Source organism: Eublepharis macularius, chromosome 4, assembly GCF_028583425.1.
Source record: "Eublepharis macularius isolate TG4126 chromosome 4, MPM_Emac_v1.0, whole genome shotgun sequence".
Classification (NCBI taxonomy): domain Eukaryota; kingdom Metazoa; phylum Chordata; class Lepidosauria; order Squamata; family Eublepharidae; genus Eublepharis; species Eublepharis macularius.
The window spans coordinates 152,271,957-152,291,912 of record NC_072793.1 but is presented as its reverse complement, the minus strand read 5'-3'; the positions used below and the strand labels follow the sequence as shown (position 1 = coordinate 152,291,912).

Below are 19,956 nucleotides of genomic sequence, written 5' to 3'. Positions count from 1 at the left end.
GGAGTCCCAGCCTTTCTTGCTGGGACTCCAGGCAGATTACAGAATATCAAGACAATGCTATCAGACAACGTAAGACATTCAGTGAAGCATGCAATAGGACTGCACTGCAATCCACAGAATTAGAAAACAATGTTAACAACAAACGAAGGCAAGATACACCCAAAACCGTGCAGAAAGTGGATTACAAAGGTAGAATGCTGTAAAAGCAAGACAACGCCTACAATAAACATTGCACCAGATAACAATCCTATTCACTTACAAAAACATCCTATTTGCATAACATTAAAATTATTAGGACAACATACATTTCCATGCTCTTCCTTTCATACTGATATGTTGATAGGATTGTGGCCCCTTCCCAAATAAGATTTGGCTCTACTGGTAACATCTGAAGTCTTTATCCACCTTTGCCTTTGAAATAGCTACTGCAGTGGGGAAAAAACCCACTAAAAATAAGGCGTGAATTGCACCTAGCTGTCAAAATCCCCTCTTTTAACTAAACTTTCATTGTCTTCTTTTATATTTAATTCAATAATCTCTAATCATCTTTTTTTTAGCATGCTGAGCAAAGCCATTTGTACCTACAGCTCAGTGCTTGGAAGCAGACTATTTGCTCATTACAGGGACATCCCTCTAAAAGCTGTGGGCTGCAGCAATATCAGCTGCTGGGAGGAACATTTCCTGGAAATCTAGGGAGAGAAAAGAGAGCAGATGGGGTTTTGCCCACGCTCAGATCCTCCTGCTGTTACCAACTACCAATGTGACATGGATGAGATAAACTGTGGAATGGCAACTGGGGAGCCTCCCAGCTGCTCAGCTTTGTTTTGAAAGCCAGGTCTGAGGAGTCTCATGCTTCCCTCCATTTCTCAACAGAGATTCCAGAGGTAAGGGGAGAAAACATACCCTCTCTTTGTACCAAGTCATGACAGCATATCCGTTTCAGAGCCTGTAAGCAGCACCTTATTGACTCCTGGGAATAAGACACAACAAAACCATATCACAGCTGGAGAGTGTAGCCTAGCACTCATAGGTGGAAAAACATCAGAGAGGAAACCTTTGGAGACACACCAGTCTCACTTATAAAACAAGTTATCATGAATATTTTGACATGGGTTATTTCAAAAAAGAGAACATGTGCAATGCTGGGAAGCCACAAGCTCTGTCCTGGAAAGTCTGTACCCGGATCATAAAATGGTATCTGTGCATTGGTTGTGGTTGTTCAGTAATGAAGGAAGAGCACTGTACATATTCAGAAAGCCTCCTATTTATGCCTGCTTTAGATGATCCAAGGCTAAGCAATGATATAAGCTGATATGAGTCCCGATTGCAGAGGAAACCAGTGTATAAATATCTAAATAAATACATGCAAATGTTGCAAGCAGATGCTGGGGTTGAGCCCAGGCCTAAATTGAGCCCTATCCTCAATCCTGCTCATTTACTACATTAAAAAAAATCTGCCCTTCCTCCAAAGAGCTCATGGTGGTGTACATTGATCTCCCCTCATTCATTTTGCTCTCACAACAACAATCTTGTGAGGTAGGTTAGGCTGAGGTTAAGTGACTGGCCCATGAAAGTGAGCTTCATGGCAGAGTAGGGATTTAACTTGGGTCTCCTAGATGCTTTAACCATTACATTTAGCTGGAACTACATCTAGCTGGAAGTCAACCAAGCAAAGCCAATCCTTCCCTTTCTGGCAACCTTAAGGCCTTTTAGCAGCAGATACCCATGATAGTCTTTAGAACCCTTCCTCACCATATTTCTTCCTCTGTTGTCATTGCCAGCCAACAAATAGTTGGAATTTGTCAGGATTCTGACTCTGGGATCTGCTGTTTATTTAAGTAGAAGAGTGAGCTCATTTTTTTCACATGGGTAGTGATATATCACAGAAGCCAATGACAGTCCTTTACTGGGAACTGAAACAGGAAGAAAGCTGAAGTGTCTAACCTTTTTGTCTTGCACAAGTAATGGACATTTGATAATTTTTCTCATGCTGAGACTGGTATTCAACACATTTAAATATCATGGAAGGAAAGCAGATTTCATATACACTCCCCAACTCTATGGCTTCAATCGAAGAAGAGACTCTCAGGATCATTACATTAAAAAACTTTATAAACTGTCACACCTGTTATGGCTGGGGATGAAGATAAAAAAGTGAGTCCTAGATTCAGAGCTATCCAATAGACATAGAGCCAGTGAGTAATTTAGACCAAAAAAATCTCCCCTCTGCCATGAAGCTCACTGATCGATATTGGGTTTATCAGGATCTCTCAGCCTAACCATACTATTGTAAGGATAGAATGGGTAATGTCATGTTTACTGCCTTGGGCTTCTTGCTGAAAGTGCTGGATACCAAACGTTCCAGAGATGCATTTGCAGGGATTCGCACATGCACCAGGGCTTTGGTCTCCTTTGTCCATAGTCTTGCATCAGAATATTGCTTTGAGAACTCACCAACGATTTTTTAAAAAGTGTGCTGCTGAAGCTAAAGGGAAGAGGTGTTCAATGGATGATCTATGCTGGTCAATGAAGTGCATCCCTGCTAGTTCTTCTGCACTCCTTGGTAGTTTTCATTTATAATAATAATAAACAAATAATATATAATATTATTATTATTTAACTGACCATAGTATCCTTCTGGATCGGCTGGAATGGGCCTTAGAGCCACTGTTTTGTACTGACTTTGATTCCTATGGTACCCTATGGTACCCTGTTCTCTCTCTTCCCATTTCATTCCAGGGAGGCAGCCAAAGCACATCCATCCACTATCATAAATGCCCAGATCAGACAATTGTGATGTATGTAGGGCTGCTTTTGAACACAGCCTGGAAACTTCCATTGGTTCAAAATGCAACGATCTAAGAGAGTAAGAGGAGTTTGCTGCAATTGGCACTTTAAATCCATGTCGTCTCAACTATGCTAGCTTTGGGGCTCAATTTAAAAATTTTCAAAATACATAAACTTTTGTGGATTAGAACTCACTTTAGCAGGTACACACAGTGGGTTCTACTTCCTTCCTGTATAGTCCACCTTTCTCACTAAGACTCAAGATAGCTGACACAACTAAAAACAATGCAACAAAACTGGAGCACAATATTAGAGAATAATGCAGTAAAACAATATAATGCTTATATTTTACATTCTATAAATAAAAAAAATAGCTATGAAGAATTTTTAAAAATTATTTTAAAAGATGTCCCAGGGTACAAGAGTCACGACATGCAACTGGCGTGAAATTCAAATTAACTCTCTCGTCTGTGCACCGGAAACCAAGGGCGGGTGTTGCTACTCTACGGTAAATAAACACTGCGAGTGGCGCCGGAAGTAGGAACTATTGCGGCCACTCTATCGAGTTAGGTTTCTCTCTTGTCTCCTCTCTGCGGAGCCTAACAGGGAGGGGGGAAGGAGGGTAAAGGTCGCTCGGAGTAGATAGGCGGGAGGCAACCAGGACGGGACGGTCTCACTGCTGGAGCAGCCATGGCAGAAGAAGCGCAGAAGAGGCCCCCTCAGGCGCCCATCAGCCCCATAAAGAACTTCTTCGCAGGAGGCTTCGGGGGCGTCTGTTTGGTCTTCGTTGGGCACCCGTTAGACACTATCAAGGTGAGGGGAGAGGGGCTGAGTAGGAGGGACTACAAGCCCCGAAATGCACTGCGCGGCGGGTTGTGAAGGGGGGGAAAGAGAGCAAACCAGGCTGTTTGGAGAACTCCCAGCCCCGGCACGCACTGCGCAGAGGGGAACCCAGGATGAGTCGAGGTGGTAGTTCTCAGCCTGGCCATGCATCTTTTAAAATCTACTGCTTGTATTGGTGGCATCCGCTTTCGTGGACTACGGTGTGCAAGTGGGCTCGAGTGTACGATAGCGGATGCCACAAATACATCTGTTAGCCTTTTAAAGAGGCTACCAGTTGGTTCTCTGAATGAATGGTTTTTTTAAAGGAGTTTCTGCGGCGGGGGAGAGACTCAAAGAACTACAGCCCCCATGGTGCATCGCGTGGAGAAGTTAGGACTGCCGACATACTATTTTGAAGAAATTAGAATTGACAGATGTTTGCTTATTTCCCTGCACAACCTTGTATAGAAATATCTTCCAAGTGAAGGTTTATCTCATGCATCATGAAGTGGGCTCTAGTCCTTGAAAGTTTATGGCAGGATTTTTAAAAATGCAGTTACAGTACAATCCTCCGTACAGCCCTACACAGGTTAGACTGGAGTTAGCCGTATAGCAGCAAAATAAAATATTCCAATACATCAAGTGAAGTATATCTAAGTCAAGAAAATTTAAGATGAAATAAATGTTGTTAGTCTTTGAAGTGCTGATGGACTTCTATTTGTGTTTGCTGGAGCAGGCTAAGAGGGCTATTCCTCGAAACCAGTTTCCCTTGTTCGTCAAAGCTCCGTAGTGCAAAGTTCTGGTGTTAGTGTTATCAGTATTGTACAGTACATTCTAGGCTGAACTTCTGCCAGCATAGCACCTAAACTAGCACCAGGTGGCTGAATATGACATTTCCCAAAGTTCCCATATAAAAGAGATGGAATGTTGGTGGGACAATGGCAGTGTTGGTTGTTGTGGGTTTTCCGGGCTGTATTGCCGTGGTCTTGGCATTGTAGTTCCTGACGTTTCGCCAGCAGCTGTGGCTGGCATCTTCAGAGGTGTAGCACCAAAAGACAGAGAGATCTCTGTCTTTTGGTGCTACACCTCTGAAGATGCCAGCCACAGCTGCTGGCGAAACGTCAGGAACTACAATGCCAAGACCACGGCAATACAGCCCGGAAAACCCACAACAACCATCGTTCTCCGGCCGTGAAAGCCTTCGACAATACATCGAATGGCAGTGTTGTAATTCATGCCACAAGTGCTTATGGGACTGTAGCCTTTTGTTGAACGTTCATGTAAAGACTTCCCCTGTAGTGTAGAGATGTGCCTTGTTCCTATGGTTTTCCATTTCTCTTTAGCTTGCTTTTGCATGTTACTTGCAGGCAAAAGCGAAAAAGGTGAGATACGTACATTCAACAGGTGTGACCAATAAAATACCAATGTAAGAATTCCATGTTGATTAAATTCTCAGCTAACCTTCTTCATCAAGCTTTCCCTCCACCGCCACCAATTAGCTACCCCCTCCAAAACCTCTTTATGATATTTCTGGAAGATGATTGAGTTTGGACTAATTAATGAATCCTTGTGGAGATCACATTCTTCAATGGCAAAGCAGATCCCAAGAGCACCTCTTTGAGATGTAATTATCTGTATGACACATATGGTGAAATGATTGACCTGGCGTATGATGGGAGACTGAGGACAAAAAGCAATTTCCATTGATTTTTGCAGTCAAAACCCTTATCTTTATAGGTTTTGTTTGGGTTTTTTTGGGCAATTTGCTTTCATCACTGTTACTCATATATTTTCCTTTGGATTCAGAAATTTCTGACCAGAAGTTATGGTGTTTCCTTTCCGCAGCATCCCATTTACTGATTGATTATGGTTTAGCAAAGTAACACAGATATCTTGCTTTCTAGCAAAATATCCTACCAAATAATGTGCTCAAGCATTGCATTTGAGGCTCTTTAACCAGGTAGTCCATTTGTACAGATGGGCTACCTGGTGAAATTGATTTGGGATGGTAGTTCCTGTTTTTCCCCTTTGTTCTCCACGCAGTAGTGGGAGAACAGGACTGACCTGTTACAGTGCAATTCATCACAGTAGCATTAATTGGGTGTGTGTGTGGTCTGCTGTTAGGAATTGCACGTCTCTGTGTGTATTCTGCACAACAGAAGAATTTAGAATGGGGCACAAAATTCCTAAGAATTAAAACTTTATTTTAAAAGTGCAAAATTCTACCTCTGTGGTAATAAAGACAGATCTTTGAAAGTGTAAGGAGAGTTATTAATTGGAGGTGAGGGAAGGGCTCTGAGTAGAATTTTCAAGCTGTATCTTCCATAGCTGTTTCTTTCTCCCCATGTCATACAGAACCAAAACCACTTATGCAACCTAAACAGATACAGACAAAAGAAATAAACTTGATCCAGGTGAAAGAAATTCTTGGGTTAGAATGTCACTTAACTTGGTCCAGAACTGTACTGAATTGGTTTGCACAGAGTCACATCATGAGGCCTCTTAGGAGTAGTGACCATTTCATAATGTCCTTTCCCTTCCTCACACATTTATGGCTTGCATAAAAGCCCATTAATCCTGTTTTCCAAAAGCCCATGCTTTCTAATAAATGTTTTCCCTTTATTTGGTCATTAGAAGTGCTTGCTGCCTAGCAGACAAAAGAAAATGCTGAAGAATGGTTTATCCTTGCCCTTATATGATCCTGTCTGTCAATCATTAGGTTACAAGATGATATAGCATTCTGTTTCCAAACAACAGTTAGCAAAAAGCATTGAGATGTCTTGTTCATTGTACTCTAACTTGATCAATAACTGTGTTTAGAAGAGTGTGACGGGAGCAAATTGGGAACTGTTCTTACCTTTGTGCTGCAGTAGCCCCAGTTTGAGTAAGATTTACTACCTAGGTCTAAGTTTGGGGGAATACTGCCCACAGCAGCCTTGATTGAAAGTTATGTTATCCGTCTCTTAGAGGGTCATCTCCAGCCTTGTCATTACGCAATCCCCCAAATGAGTTAGAAACCATAGATTTCACCATTATGATGCCTTACATATTATTTGTTGCTTTAAATATGTATTCCTATATACTACCTGTGCTTTATGTTGTTCAATGTAAGTCCTAGAATTGATTATGTTCTGTTTCAGCAATTCCTCAACCCCATACTAGATCCTTGATAATACTATATCTTTGTAAATTTATATTCTTTTACCCCATGACATTGTTTATGGAAATGATCTTGAAACTGTATTTATTTACCCTTGTTTATGGAAATGTTCTTGACACTGTATGGAAATGCTTGCCCTTGTCCTTGCCACTAATTGTACTAATCTCACACTATGTAATTCGCCTTGAGTCTCAGTGAGAAAGGCGGAATATAAATAACATAAGTAAAATGCCACCCATAAGAATTACCACTAGCCACTTTTTCTCCCCTCCTCCAGCTGCTGCCATTCTCCAGCTAAGGAGTGCGATGGGAAAAGATTAGGAATGGGGAGGGGATAGGGAGAGTGTGACTGAAAGGGGCAATCAGGGCTGTGGAAGAGTATCTGGCCTATCATGACCTGAAGCCAATTTCTTAATACGTTTGTCACCAAAAAAGGTAAAAGTAGTCCCCTGTGCAAGCACCGAGTCATTACTGACCCATAGGGGAACGTTGCATCATGACGTTTTCTTGGCAGACTTTTTACGGAGTGGTTTGCCATTGCCTTCCTCAAGTTATCTATACTTAACCCTCAGGAAATTGGGTACTCATTTGATTGACCTTGGTCAACCTTGAGCCGGCTACTGGAATCCGGCTTCCGCCAGGATCAACTCAGGTTGTGAGCAGAGCTTGGACTGCAGTACTGCAGCTTACCACTCTGCGCCACAGGGCTCTTACATATGTCACAAATCTTGTATTTATTTTTATGCCCCCTCTCCAGAAAAGCTTCCCAAGGCTGCTTACAAAATAAAACATAATAAAAACATTAAAAGCTGTTAATTAAAATCTAACCCCAAAGCATAACAAACATCAATCACTGAGTAACTAACAGTTTTCAGGCTAAAAAGCACACTATAAAATGGTGTTAAAATCCCCTCAATTAAAAGGGGATTTGGAAGTAGGTTTTTATTCCTTGCACCTTCCTCTCCATTTGTTTTGCAGGTCAGACTACAGACTCAGCCAAAACCATTGCCAGGAGAGTCTCTACTGTACTCTGGGACTTTTGACTGCTTCAAAAAGACTCTTGTTCGAGAGGTATTATTGCATCAATTGAGATGTATTGGCCTGTTGGAAATGTTATTTCTTCTTGCACCTTATTGGAATGAAAGTCTGTAGGAATGATACCTCCCACAATACACTCAGTATTCTGGACTTATCAATCCAGATGGCCCAAGTTCAAATCTTTAAAACTGGAATTCTTGTCTGAAAGGGAAATAACATTTTGAAGGCTTTTGAATCCTAGTGGATTCCAGAATGTTTTTTGCAAAGATTAAAAAAATTGTGCTCAACATGCTGAAATCATGGTTTATTGTTACATGAACGAATCTGGAGGAACCATGGTGGACCCTTTTTACTCGTGACTTGAGAAACTAAACACTTCCATTTTTGCAGAAGACCATAATCATCACTTTTGTCTTAAGCACCACCTATGGTTTGTTCCCTTGCATCCATATCAGCTACAGATGAATGAAGTAGTCAAGTACCGTACCTGCTCACACAAATCTGACTATTATTGAGGGTATTTTATATTGCACGGATCTCCAACCTTTTTGAGCCTGCGGGCACCTTTGGAATTCTGATACAGTGTGGTGAGGAGAGCGGCAAAATGGCTGCTGCAGGAGGCAGAATCAGTCACAAAATTTTTGCCACAGTTTACCTACAGCCAAATAGTGAAGATCCTTGTGCTGTGGTAGCAGCTACTGCCAAAGCAACATGTTTAAAAATCTGTATAGCCAATCTGAAGCTTTCTGGGCAAACGGCCCACCTGGACCTGCTCACTGTATAAAATCACTTGGCAGGCACCATGGCACCTACAGGCACCACGTTGGGGAATCCCTGTTGTACAGTGTCTTTCTTTGATACCTACGTTGGTTAACATTGTGCCACCTGTGTGTGTGAAGCAGTGCAGGAAATAAGTAATCCACTGACTTGCTTTGTCTTCCAGGGAGTCCGAGGCTTGTACAAGGGCATGGCAGCTCCAATTTTTGGGGTGACCCCCATGTTTGCTGTATGTTTCTTCGGATTTGGCTTGGGCAAAAAACTCCAGCAGAGAACCCCTGACGACATTCTGACGTGAGTGAGGAGAGTGGTTTAGAGCATTCGGAGAAAGTGTTCTTGAGGCTTCCAGGCTGCTGTGATAAAAAAAAAATTACATGTTTTGGCACTGCAGCCAACAGCTGTATTCTTTTTCCCTTGCTATAAATATAATTTTTTTTAACAAAATGAATAAATTTGGCAAGTTTTAAGGCTCCTGGAAGCGTGGGACTGATTGCACTGGCTAAAAACAGACACCATGTGGGTTGTTGCTGCTGGATTCTCTTCCCAGGCAAAACTGTGTCTGTTTAGGAAAAAGCATGTTTTAGGTGAGTAAGGTATGTGTGTTACATAAGAAGAGGCTGTTTAACTTTCTGTTAATAGCGAGTCTGAGCATGTGAATCTCATTTATGTGCTAAGCCCCGACTGTTCTGGAGAGACCACACTCATGTCATACGCATGGCTTTTCTTTTTACAAAACTGTGGTCTTAAGTGTCTGGTCCTGTGCATTCTTACCTTAGGTAAGGCTTCTTCTTGAAAAAAGTGGGGCATGCTGCAAAGTCAGTCTGCATCGGATTAGGCTGCCTGACCAAGCATATTTATGTGGAAGGAGGCTTGTTGCTCTGAGTGGAACTGAAATTTGAGTAACTGTGGCTCAAACTGTACATTCAAATGTTCCTTATAAAGGCAGGAAGAGATATAGGGCACATATGAGTAGCTGAGGTATGGATCATGGATCTTATTGGAATATATATATTTAAAATGTTTATTTAAAGCATCCCAGCAATGTATGACATCACTTTTGGGTTCACGACCAGCAGTGACATCATGGCATTGCATGGAGTCACAGAGAGCTATGTGGTGTCCAGCCCCAGCCCCAGAAGACCTCAAGGGTTGCTCGCCCTCTGCACTGAGAAATAGAAAGATAGACTGAATGGACTATTGATCGGGCCCAGTATGGCTGCTCTTAAGTTCTTAGAAGAAATGGAGCTGTGAAGACTCAAGGAAGAGGGGAAATCCCATTCTTTCACCATCCCTTGCTCCCCTTCCTTGTAGAGCTACCTCTATTTCCCCCTACCAGACCTCAAAAAAGAGTGTCAGTTCTGCAGGCGTGATGAACCAGGCTGGTTCATGGTTCATGAACCAGCAGTTCATCAGATCCCAATTCTGATGAACCGCCACGAACTTCAGGCTGGTTCGTTTGTTTTGTTTTTCGGTTCGTCACTGCAGACAGCCTGGCGCCGATCAATCAGTTTCCTAGGCAACAGGGGATGGACTTCCTGCAGACCTTCCTTCTGCTGACCCAGAAGTGACCTCCTGCTGACCCGGAAGTGGCGATTTGCTGACCCGGAAGTGACATTTTCACGAACCAAAACAAGCCGATTCATGAACCGGGGCAGGTTTGTGAAAGTTCGTGGTTTGTGAAATGTCACGAACCGCTTGGTTCATTTTTTTCTGGGTTCGTGCCTATCTCTATTTACAGTACAATCATAAGAACATTTTCTAGTGAGTAAGCCCAAATGGATAGACCTAAGCAGGATTCTGAGTAAATCTGCTTTGGATGGCACTGTTAGTAAGGTGATCTGGGAAGGTTTTTGAAGAAGAACAACAACAACATGCAATTGAATTACTACCCTTCGGGATAACTTAATGCCCGCTCAGAGTGGTTTACAAAGTATGTTATTATTTTCCCCACAACAATCACCCTGTGAGGTAGGTGGGGCTGAGATAGCTCTGAAAGAGCTGCGACTGATCCAAGGTTCCCCAGCTGGCTTCAAGCGGCTTCTGGCTCATCCATGAATATTCCCTGATTCATGACCTGCCATTCCTGTGTAGGTATCCTCAGCTGTTTGCAGCAGGCATGTTATCTGGGGTGTTCACCACTGCAATCATGGCTCCGGGAGAGAGAATCAAATGTCTTCTACAGGTAAGAGAGCCATAAGGAAGCCATCCATCCATCCTCTCTTCCAGAAAGCATATTTGATCAGAGTCTCCCACCAGCTTCTATGCCCCTCACAGCTATGCAGGCCCCATCTAGTAAGAAAGAACAGTTCCTCTCTCCTCCTTCCCAGAATTGTTCCCGCAGCTGAGGAAAGAGTTGTTTTACTCCAGGCATGTGAAAAGAAATAACTTCAGGAACCATCCCTTGGCTTTTGCAGGCCCTGGGTGTCTCTGCTTCAGCGAAAGATCACCACCCACCAGTTAGCAATCCTGTTAATCAAACTTCAGTTATCTGAATATCTTTATTATAACCATTCACTGCCTGTTATATAACTAGCATGCCTATTTATTTCCGGTTTCTTCTGTTTTGAAGGTCCCCAAGGCCAGCCTGCTAAAGGAGGTGATATTGCACCTGATTCTGATTGTAGATAATGTTCTTCCCAAAAGTTGTTTTTATTGCGGTTAGATTTGAGGCCGAAGGAAAAAAGGGAGGAGGATGTTTTTATTATTGATCATTGGGTCATCCATTTTTATATATGTAATATTTTAATCTCATGTATTTTATATGGTTTACCTTGTAAAGTTTTTTTAAAAATTAATATTTTTAATTTTAGTTTGTATATATGCTTCTTAATAAATTTATGTAATTTTGGTATATTTTTAATGTTAGATTTGAGGCAACATTTTTTAGCCTGTGGGCACCTTTGGAACTCTGAGGTAGGGTGGTCGGCACTGCTACAAAATGGCTGCCACAAGAGATAGATCTGAGCACACGTACACACAAGAGGATGTGGAGTATAAAAATGCACACACAGGCAAGGAAGAAGCCCAATGGGGACTTATGATCAAGTCTCCCCAACCTCCTGCTGATAACAGCTGCTCGAACAATCAGGCAGGAGGGAAGCACCTGTCCATTTAATTTATGCAACTTTTCAGTCACTGGCTGCACCCACATTCAAGCTATGGATTCCAGACACAGGCTTAAATAAGAATCATTTTCTTGACTTAAGGAGTGTGGCAAAGCATAAAGAGCTCAAACACAAGCAACATACGTAAAACAATAAACCTTACTGTTGCTAGCTAAAATCTGCCTTAGTAAAACATACAGAGCTAGCTACGTAGCTTCTCTGGCTGGTATCTTTAGTTGTTTCTCATCCGTTTACAGAATGTGAGCCCTCTGTTATGCCATGTGGCATGAGGTATGCTGAGACAACATGCTAGCATGGAGTTTGCAACCTCTCTCAAACATGATGGTATGGAATGGACTAGAACAGAGTAGAAGGTGACCGGGTGAGCTAAGAATCCATCAGGGCAAAGCTGTCAACTGGCATTTCAGTTATATGGGAAAACTGGAGTGTGTGTCTCCCAAGGTTGAATCTCTAGGGGAAAAAGACTGCTCTGCAGGTATTACCAACTAGCTTGGCCAGCACATTTTTGCACTAGGCCAGAATCCCAACAATACTTAAAGGCTCTGGACCTGAGTTCAGCCATTTTACTGGAACCTGGGCTCTAAAGTAGCAAGTTCCTTACTGTACACACACACAAAGATGAAGATAACCAAAGATGCAAGGGAGGATATACAGAGAGAAGACCAGGGGGTGGGGATAATACACAATCAAGATCAAAAGTTCCTTTACTTATATGAAGGCAGCCAGTCACTGGTCCTGCCTACGTAATGGCCTCTCCTAATTTCCTGAAGCATATGGTAGGCCCCTGTGCAAGTTCTTGCAGGTGCCACGTTGGGAAGCCCTGGGTTAGACTGTCAAAAAGTTTACCAATAGAAGCTAAGGAACGGGGGGGGGGGGGGGGGGAGCAAGTGTTACTGGTGATCTGTTGATTTCATTTCCACCATTTGGTTAATCATCACCTGAACTCCTGTGGCTTATGTCTCATAGGATGCTTCTGAAGAAGTGGTCTAAGTTTACAGAATTATTTCTCACCAAATTAGATTGATAAATAATTTGGGACATTTGAAAAACATTCCGTGTTACAGTTATGAGAAAATGGTTCTTTCAGATCCAGGCAGCCTCAGGTGAAGCCAAATATGGAGGGCCTTTGGACTGTGCCAAACAACTGTATCGCGAAGCCGGAATTCGAGGTGTATACAAAGGAACGGTGCTAACTCTCATGAGAGGTAAGTGCTGGAAAAGTGTTCTTTAAGCTCCCATGTAATAAAATGGTGCAGGACAGCTTCTTTTGTATCAGAGGAATAGAGGATTGTTCTCTTTGCTTGCTTGCTCCCTCCCCATCCATCCCCTGCCCCTGTTTTAGTCAAAAAGTGGAACCTCCCTTGTTCTAACTGCTGGATCCAGTGCAGTCTTTTGTGTCATTTTCAGAATGCTGCTTATGGCAAGTGCTTTCCCTCATGGCAGAATTTTGCAGCAGTTCTTGGTTGTGCCTCTTCTAAGTGTGAGTGTGCCTCTGTTTCCTTAACCATCTAGATGTTCCAGCCAGTGGGATGTACTTCATGACCTATGAATGGCTGAAAAATATTTTGACACCTGAAGGGCAGAGGTAAGTAGAACACTGAGCTTTCCCACAGATGCGTCCAATATATTTGTTTGTGCTGTTGAGAGTTAAATTTCTGTTTAGTCTTGATGATTTCTTTGTAGCATTAATAATACTCAGCATTTACATAGTGTATTGCTAGGGATCAAAGTACTTGGCATGTATATCACACCTGTTCTGCAGTCACTCCATTGGTTGTTGGTCAGTTACTGGCTTCAGTGTCCCAGTTCTGTTGCATTGTTTATTGGATGTCTTATGCTGATTGATTTTTAAAAAATATTTTGCAACCCACCTGGAGTCTCAGCAAGAAAGATCAACTAGAAATGCAGTAAAAATAAATAAATTGGAACTGTAGTGCTGCAGTTTCTTGTCACATCTTCATCAGTTTTCAGATGGGTCAGTGATGGTGCTGCCAGTTGGCTGTTATTTAAATCATCTTTTCATTTGCCATGGACCGGATGGTTAAATGGCAGCATCCCTTCAGCTGAGATATCTGCAAGGAGCACTGTTCCATTGTGCTAATACTTCTATGAAACAAAATTAACAAACAGCAAATTTAAGAAGCTGTTCAAAAGTTTTGCCTTGTTTTTCCCTGTCAGGTTTGATTTCAGTCCATTTGGATGCTTTTGTGTCAAATCGGTCAAGATTGATTTCATATTTCTTTCTTTGAGAAACAAATATTACTGTGATAGCATATAGCTTCTTTCCCATCTTTTAAACTATCTGTATTTTGAGCAAACTGTACACTCCAGAATTGGATGATGAGAAACTCAGATTAATTTTTTTTGGTAAACTTAATGGATGCAGAAAAACATTTGAATATCTGCAGAGCAATGTTTCCTTGAAAGCTAAGAAAGAAACCAGTGGGGTGTTTTTGAATGGGGCTTTCAGTGGCCTACATGCTTCTAGTATGTCAGTTCCCTGTGTCTTTTCTTACCCTTCTACTCATTTCTGTTCCCTTCTCCTAGCTCCTTTTCTTGTTCATTTCATTTCCCAAGTCGTTGTAAAAAAAAATCCATGTGAAGGGGAAAGAAATCCCAGCATAATGATTTAATATAAATATTATAGTTGCATGCAATTGTGGATAGTTTAATGCTGAATACAAATCAGGTGGTACAACTTAAATGTCTGTAGCATTTTTAGTGTCTTTTAGTTTTCTGGTTCTGAGAAGTTTTGACCTTCATAAATGAAGAGTGTTTGCCTTGTTGTCTTTCTTTTAACAAAATGCTTTCTACAGTGTCAGTGATCTCAGTGTACCCAGGATTCTCTTTGCTGGTGGCATGGCAGGGATCTTCAACTGGGCTGTTGGGATCCCACCAGATGTATTGAAATCCCGCTTCCAGACAGGTGAGTCAGCTGTTACTCCAATAAAGATTTCTTGGGGCAGGAGTAGTGTTGAAGATGGGCTTTTCTGGTTTTCTCGTGTTCATTCTTATATCACCTGCTGTCCAAGGAGCTTGAGAGAGATATTTTTTTTACCATTTTATCCTCAGAACAGCTTTCTTGATTTGAAGTTAGGACCTGTCCAAGGTCATCTGGTGAGCTTCAAACTGGCCATCATGAACACAAGTTGCATTATCTGATTAAAGCTTTTCTTTCAGACCCATTCTTTTTATGGGTGGTGTTTAAAACAACTGGCGTACTGCCTTGGTGACCGTGCTTCTTTTCTTAACATGAAGGATGTGGCTGACAACATCAGTGGCCTTTTGCCTTGGCATTGTGCCTTGTTGTCTTTCCTTTGAGGTTAGGACCACTATATTCTTTCTTTTGAGGTTAGGACCACTATATTCTTATGAGAACAACACAAAGTCAGGGATTATCCTTTGCAGAATCGGTTTGCTGATGTCTTCCTCAGTGCTCCTCTGAGCACCATTCCTGTGCAATAGTCTGTGGCAGACCCTGGTTTTAATCTTGCATCCTTCTCTGCTGCATATCAGTTTTTCTAACCCATTATGGCTGCTAGCACAGAATACATTCTCATTGTCTCTCCTTCCCTTCTGGTTGCTAGCTGTGTGTTTTAAAAAAAAATTTATACCATCTCTGAACAGTCAACTTTCTTTGAGATGCAGAATAAAGCAAAAAAGAGGTAACTATTATATAATCAGTAGAACAGCAATTAAAATACAAAACAGCAGCAAGTAAAATGAAAAATTCAGAATAGCATCCGAGAAATTGCTATCAGTAAAATACACAACAGCAAGTAGAAGAAAACAAAAAAAGCAAAACAGCAGCATGATTAAAACAGAACTGCATATTGAAACACAGCTGCGAGGAGGAAACGCTAATCATCAAAGGCTTGAGAAAAGAAGTGTTTTCACCTGCCACCTGAAGCATTACAGAGAGAAACTGTCAGGTTAACAGCTGCAGGGTGGGAGGTCTGTCAGCATGGTGCCACCACCAAGAAGGCCCTGTTCCTCGTGGCCAGCCGCTTCACCTGGTGAATGGGGGCTCAGGCACGTATCTTAGTGCTAGGGTAGGTTCTGGGAGAAGGCAGCCTTTAAAACAAACCGGCTTTGGGCCATGCAGGGCTTTAAATATAGGCACCATCAGTTTAAGTGGTGCTTGGAAACAAATTGGCAGCTGGTGCAGCTCTTTTCAAATGTATTCTCATGCCAGAAGCTTTGCTGCTGCCTTCTGCCCTAAATGAAGTTTCCAAACTGTGTCTTCAAAGGCAGCCGTGTGTAAAATGCAATGCAGTAATCAAGGCTGGATCTGATCAGGCCTTGGAGACTGCAGTTAAACATCATTTTTCCAAGAAGGGATGCAGCTGGTCAACTAATTAGGTTCATTAAAGGTCCTACATGTAGCAGATAAGGCTAGATCTGCATCAGTAGATCTGATGGTAATCCAGAGCTAGCAGCCCGATCTTTCAGGTTTGCAACTGCACTAGAATGTGCCAACTCCCTGTTCCTTACCAACAGCAGTTCCAGCAACTCCAGATATTATAAGGATCTGTGCTGAAGTGTAATACGTTACCATTTTGCAGTTTTGTACGAGACCTTTGTGGAGCATTTTTAGAGGCAAACTTGGGGCCAATTCGCATGACAGGGCTCGTAAATATCCACTCGTCTGGTCAGCTGTGTCAAGTCCAAAATGGCCGTCCAGCAGGTTGGGAAGCTTTTGTAAATTAGAAGTGTTGATTCTTGCAGGCTATCCATGGGCCTTCAATGGCTTTCATTGGTTTGTGTGGCAGAGTGTTTCAATGAGTGTGGGTGGTGGGGTCTAGAAGTTTTTTTTAGATTTATTTGTAAAGCTGGCTGGTTCTCGCCATTACAGCTGAAGGCATCTGTTTCTTTCAAAAAGTTTATCAGTTTTGCCCACTTATGCTGATGTCTTGCAGGGCAACTTGAGCTGCAGGTATGTCAAGCAGCTCATCCAGAAGGAGTTGCTGTTTGCTTGGCTAAGTCAGCAAATGTCTCACTGCACAGGTGGTTGGTTCTAGGGGCCTTTCTTTGAGGAAAAGTGCCCTTTCCCCCTTTTGAGTGCCCCACCCAGACACACTTCTTGACAAAAACTTCCTGGAATCATCCCAGCCTTGCTTTCCTCTCTTACCCTGTCACCTGTACCCTTCTACTCATGTATCAGTCCTTTGTCTCTTTCTGTTCCTCTGTTATCTGCCTGATGTACATGTGCAAGCACTCTGGCAAGTACCAAATCTCTTGTGTCATGGTCTGTATTGGATTTAGTGTATTGATGGTGTGGCAGAAATGCGTAGCATTATCATCCTCAGTAACAGATCTCTCAAGAGCAGATTTAGAGCACTATAGTGAGGTGCAGAAAAGACAGAGTGATTTGCAGGTGCGGGGGGAGGCTGGCTTCCCTGTCCAGGGCCTCTCGATGGCTGAGGTTCACGAGGTGATAAACTCTTAACTTTACTCCTGTTTGCCTTGCTCAACAGCTCCCCCAGGGAAGTATCCCAATGGCTTCCGAGATGTCCTGAGAGAGCTTCTTCGAGAGGAGGGTGTGATGTCTCTCTACAAGGGATTCACCGCTGTGATGATCAGGGCCTTCCCTGCCAATGCTGTAAGTGAGCTGTGACTTTTAGTTGGACTCTGGGGCTTCAGTATTGGAATGGGGGAGCTTTGTGATACTATTTATTCATTTTGCAAAGGAAGGCTATCCACCCCCAGCTCCATCAAATCAATTTGCACAATTCAGTTTTATGCATGCTGCAAGAATTACAAAATTCAGGGAAGCGAGCCAAGCCGTACACTACAAAGCAAGGGTTACTAGCCAGTCTTTTGACTCCCCCTCCTCCAAGTGTGACATAAGAAACCCAAAGCTCCTCCATCTCCAAAGCTATCCCAAGGAAAATATTGATGGGAATGTAAGTCTTGCACCATTCAACAGTCTGACCTGTGGCACTTCCTGATGCCCCAGAGAAGGAGAGGCTGTTTCCATCTTGTTATTAAACACGCAGCTGACCTTCTTGATTTTGAAGGGAATGCTCGTAGGATGAATGACTGTATAGACCAAAAAGAAGAAAAGCTTCTTATATGAACCACTTGTCATCTCACAGACTAAGTTCATACTAGCTGTCATTGTACCCCATTAAAGATCAGTGATGCTAAGCAAAGAAGAAATAAGCATAAAACTATTTTTAAATACTGCTTTCTCAGTACTGGTGGCCTTCAATGGGGATTTTTTAGTCCCATGCTAAATTTACAGTCATTTATATCTATCACATCTTTATCATGCCCTTCCTTCAAGGAGCTCAGGGTGGTGTTCATTATTCTCCCCTACTCCAAGTGACCCTTACAACAACCCTGTGAGGTAGATTAGGCTGAAAAGGATTGACTGGCTCAAGGTCACCTAGAGAGTTTCATGCCTGGGGTGGGGTGGGGGGCTTGAAACCAGACCTGCCCAGTCCTCATCAACTACTAACCTCATTTGAGCCCTTCTCACTTTTCTTCCAGGCCTGTTTCCTTGGCTTTGAAGTTGCCATGAAGTTCCTAAACTGGCTTGTACCCGGATATTGAGGACCAGTAGAGGGTGTTCCAAAGGGAAATCAACGACCAGGAGCAAGAATGCAACTACCTGTGAGGAAAAAGATGGACTGATAAAATGAAATAAGCTCTAGAAAAGGCTAGCTTTCTAATAACCTTTCTTGCCTTACTCACACCCTCTGGGTGGAGCTATGTTGCCATTTTGGAATCCTGAGCCTCTTCCCATCCAGAGGTCTAGAGAAGTTCAAGACACACAACCTGCCTTCTGAACCCAAAGTTACCACAGTGGGTAATGCTGCTAATCAAAAACCTTAGTGCTATTAATAGGAAGTGAGTTCTTTTCTCATTTGCCTCCTTTGGAAACAAAAGAGGAAGTTTCTGATTCTCTCCCCCTCCCCTCTCTTTAGTAAGGGGTGCTCCCAAAAAGCTTGGGGAAGGGAGGTGGGGGAAAGTTACTGTGCATTTAAATCTCAGGATAGAACTTAATACTTAATTGCTTGCACCACTGTAAGAAGAGTATTTTGATTAGATTTGCATAGATTGCGTACTGTCTGCTCCCAGTGTTCAGGGGTAGGCTCCACTGAAATGCATGGGAGTCAAGCAGAAGCATAAGTGCTCTTGTGCAAGTCCCATTCATCTTGAGGCACTCACACAGCACAGGCAGACACTGACTGTAAGTCTCCACTGGTTGTCTTGATGTTATGATCCACAGTCAGATAGCATGTCCATGTTGTATGCTGAGCTATGCATGTAAATTTTAATGTAGGGGGGTGGAAAGGACTGAACCCCAGTGAAATGTAGCTTGGGAGCCATTGAATCTGGGTAGTTGAATCACTGAAGGTTATGTGCCTTGAATGTAGTATATGGTGAAAATCTCAAACAGGTGAACTAGAGAGGTAAGGAGATAGTTGACAGAATGTTTCTTGCAGATTCCCATGCTGGTTTGGAATGAGCAGTCAAACTGTAACATATACTCCCTCTCCCCACCCCCTTTCTCTAAAATCTTCTAGTAGGTGCTTTCTGGGGAACTTGATGTATTCCAGAGCTACAACTTCATTGGTGTCATGTTAACTACATGGTATGTTTGAAGTGCCAAATGAGAAATTCTGGTACATGCAGTATCTATAGCTGTATAATGAGGATTTCATAGCGAGGAGGAATTTTAAAACTTGCTTCTAAAGCTGAAGAGGACTGAAATAGGATAACTGCCTTCAGAATAATTCTGTTTTCACTGCAGCTCTGCCTCAAAAGGACTTTATTACATGCAATCATATTTTTTTAAACTGAAGCCATCCAGTGCACAAAGAATTGAGACAGAACTATCAGTCTATAAAATGTTTCACTGGGATGAATTGATATCCTGTTTTTTTTAGGACTCAATAAAGTTTGCTGATTCTCAGCTAGACTGCTTCTTCATATTACTTGCTTTGCTACAGAGATCTGAACCTTGCCGCTTTTTTGTAGAGACCAACTGTATCTGTTTAAAAAGAACAACTCATGATGGCCAGCGATATGTTCTAAATGGAAACTAAAACTGAGATAGTTGGGTATTTAAATTCTAGACCAGATTCTCAGAGGGGAACAACAGAAGATGGAAGACTTTGATGTAACCAGCCTCCCCAGTGTGTGTAGATTAATGCGGATTGCTGCCTGTAAGATAATCTGTTGCTCAAGTTACATATTGAACTTTTAATTCCCTGCAGGAATGGGAGCTTGGGGGAC

The 19,956-nt window shown here is 42.4% G+C and overlaps 1 protein-coding gene across 1 annotated transcript; it reads left to right on the top strand.

Moving 5' to 3' along the window:
• Window positions 1–3,404: 3,404 nt before the first annotated feature.
• SLC25A20 (solute carrier family 25 member 20) lies at window positions 3,405–19,637 on the top strand. Its single transcript, XM_054978477.1, has 9 exons — window positions 3,405–3,600; window positions 7,748–7,840; window positions 8,751–8,878; window positions 10,676–10,766; window positions 12,797–12,914; window positions 13,222–13,294; window positions 14,526–14,635; window positions 17,187–17,311; window positions 18,205–19,637. The coding sequence occupies exons 1-9, from the start codon at window positions 3,478–3,480 to the stop codon at window positions 18,265–18,267; spliced, it is 924 nt and encodes a 307-aa protein (XP_054834452.1). The 5' UTR covers window positions 3,405–3,477; the 3' UTR covers window positions 18,268–19,637.
• Window positions 19,638–19,956: the final 319 nt, after the last annotated feature.

Coding starts and splice junctions, on each gene's coding strand:
- SLC25A20 (XM_054978477.1), top strand. CDS start 3,478: ATGGCAGAAGAAGCGCAGAAGAGGCCCCCTCAGGCGCCCATCAGCCCC. Junction 12,915..13,221: donor GGTGCTAACTCTCATGAGAG/GTAAGTGCTGGA, acceptor TTAACCATCTAG/ATGTTCCAGCCAGTGGGATG. Junction 13,295..14,525: donor TTGACACCTGAAGGGCAGAG/GTAAGTAGAACA, acceptor TGCTTTCTACAG/TGTCAGTGATCTCAGTGTAC.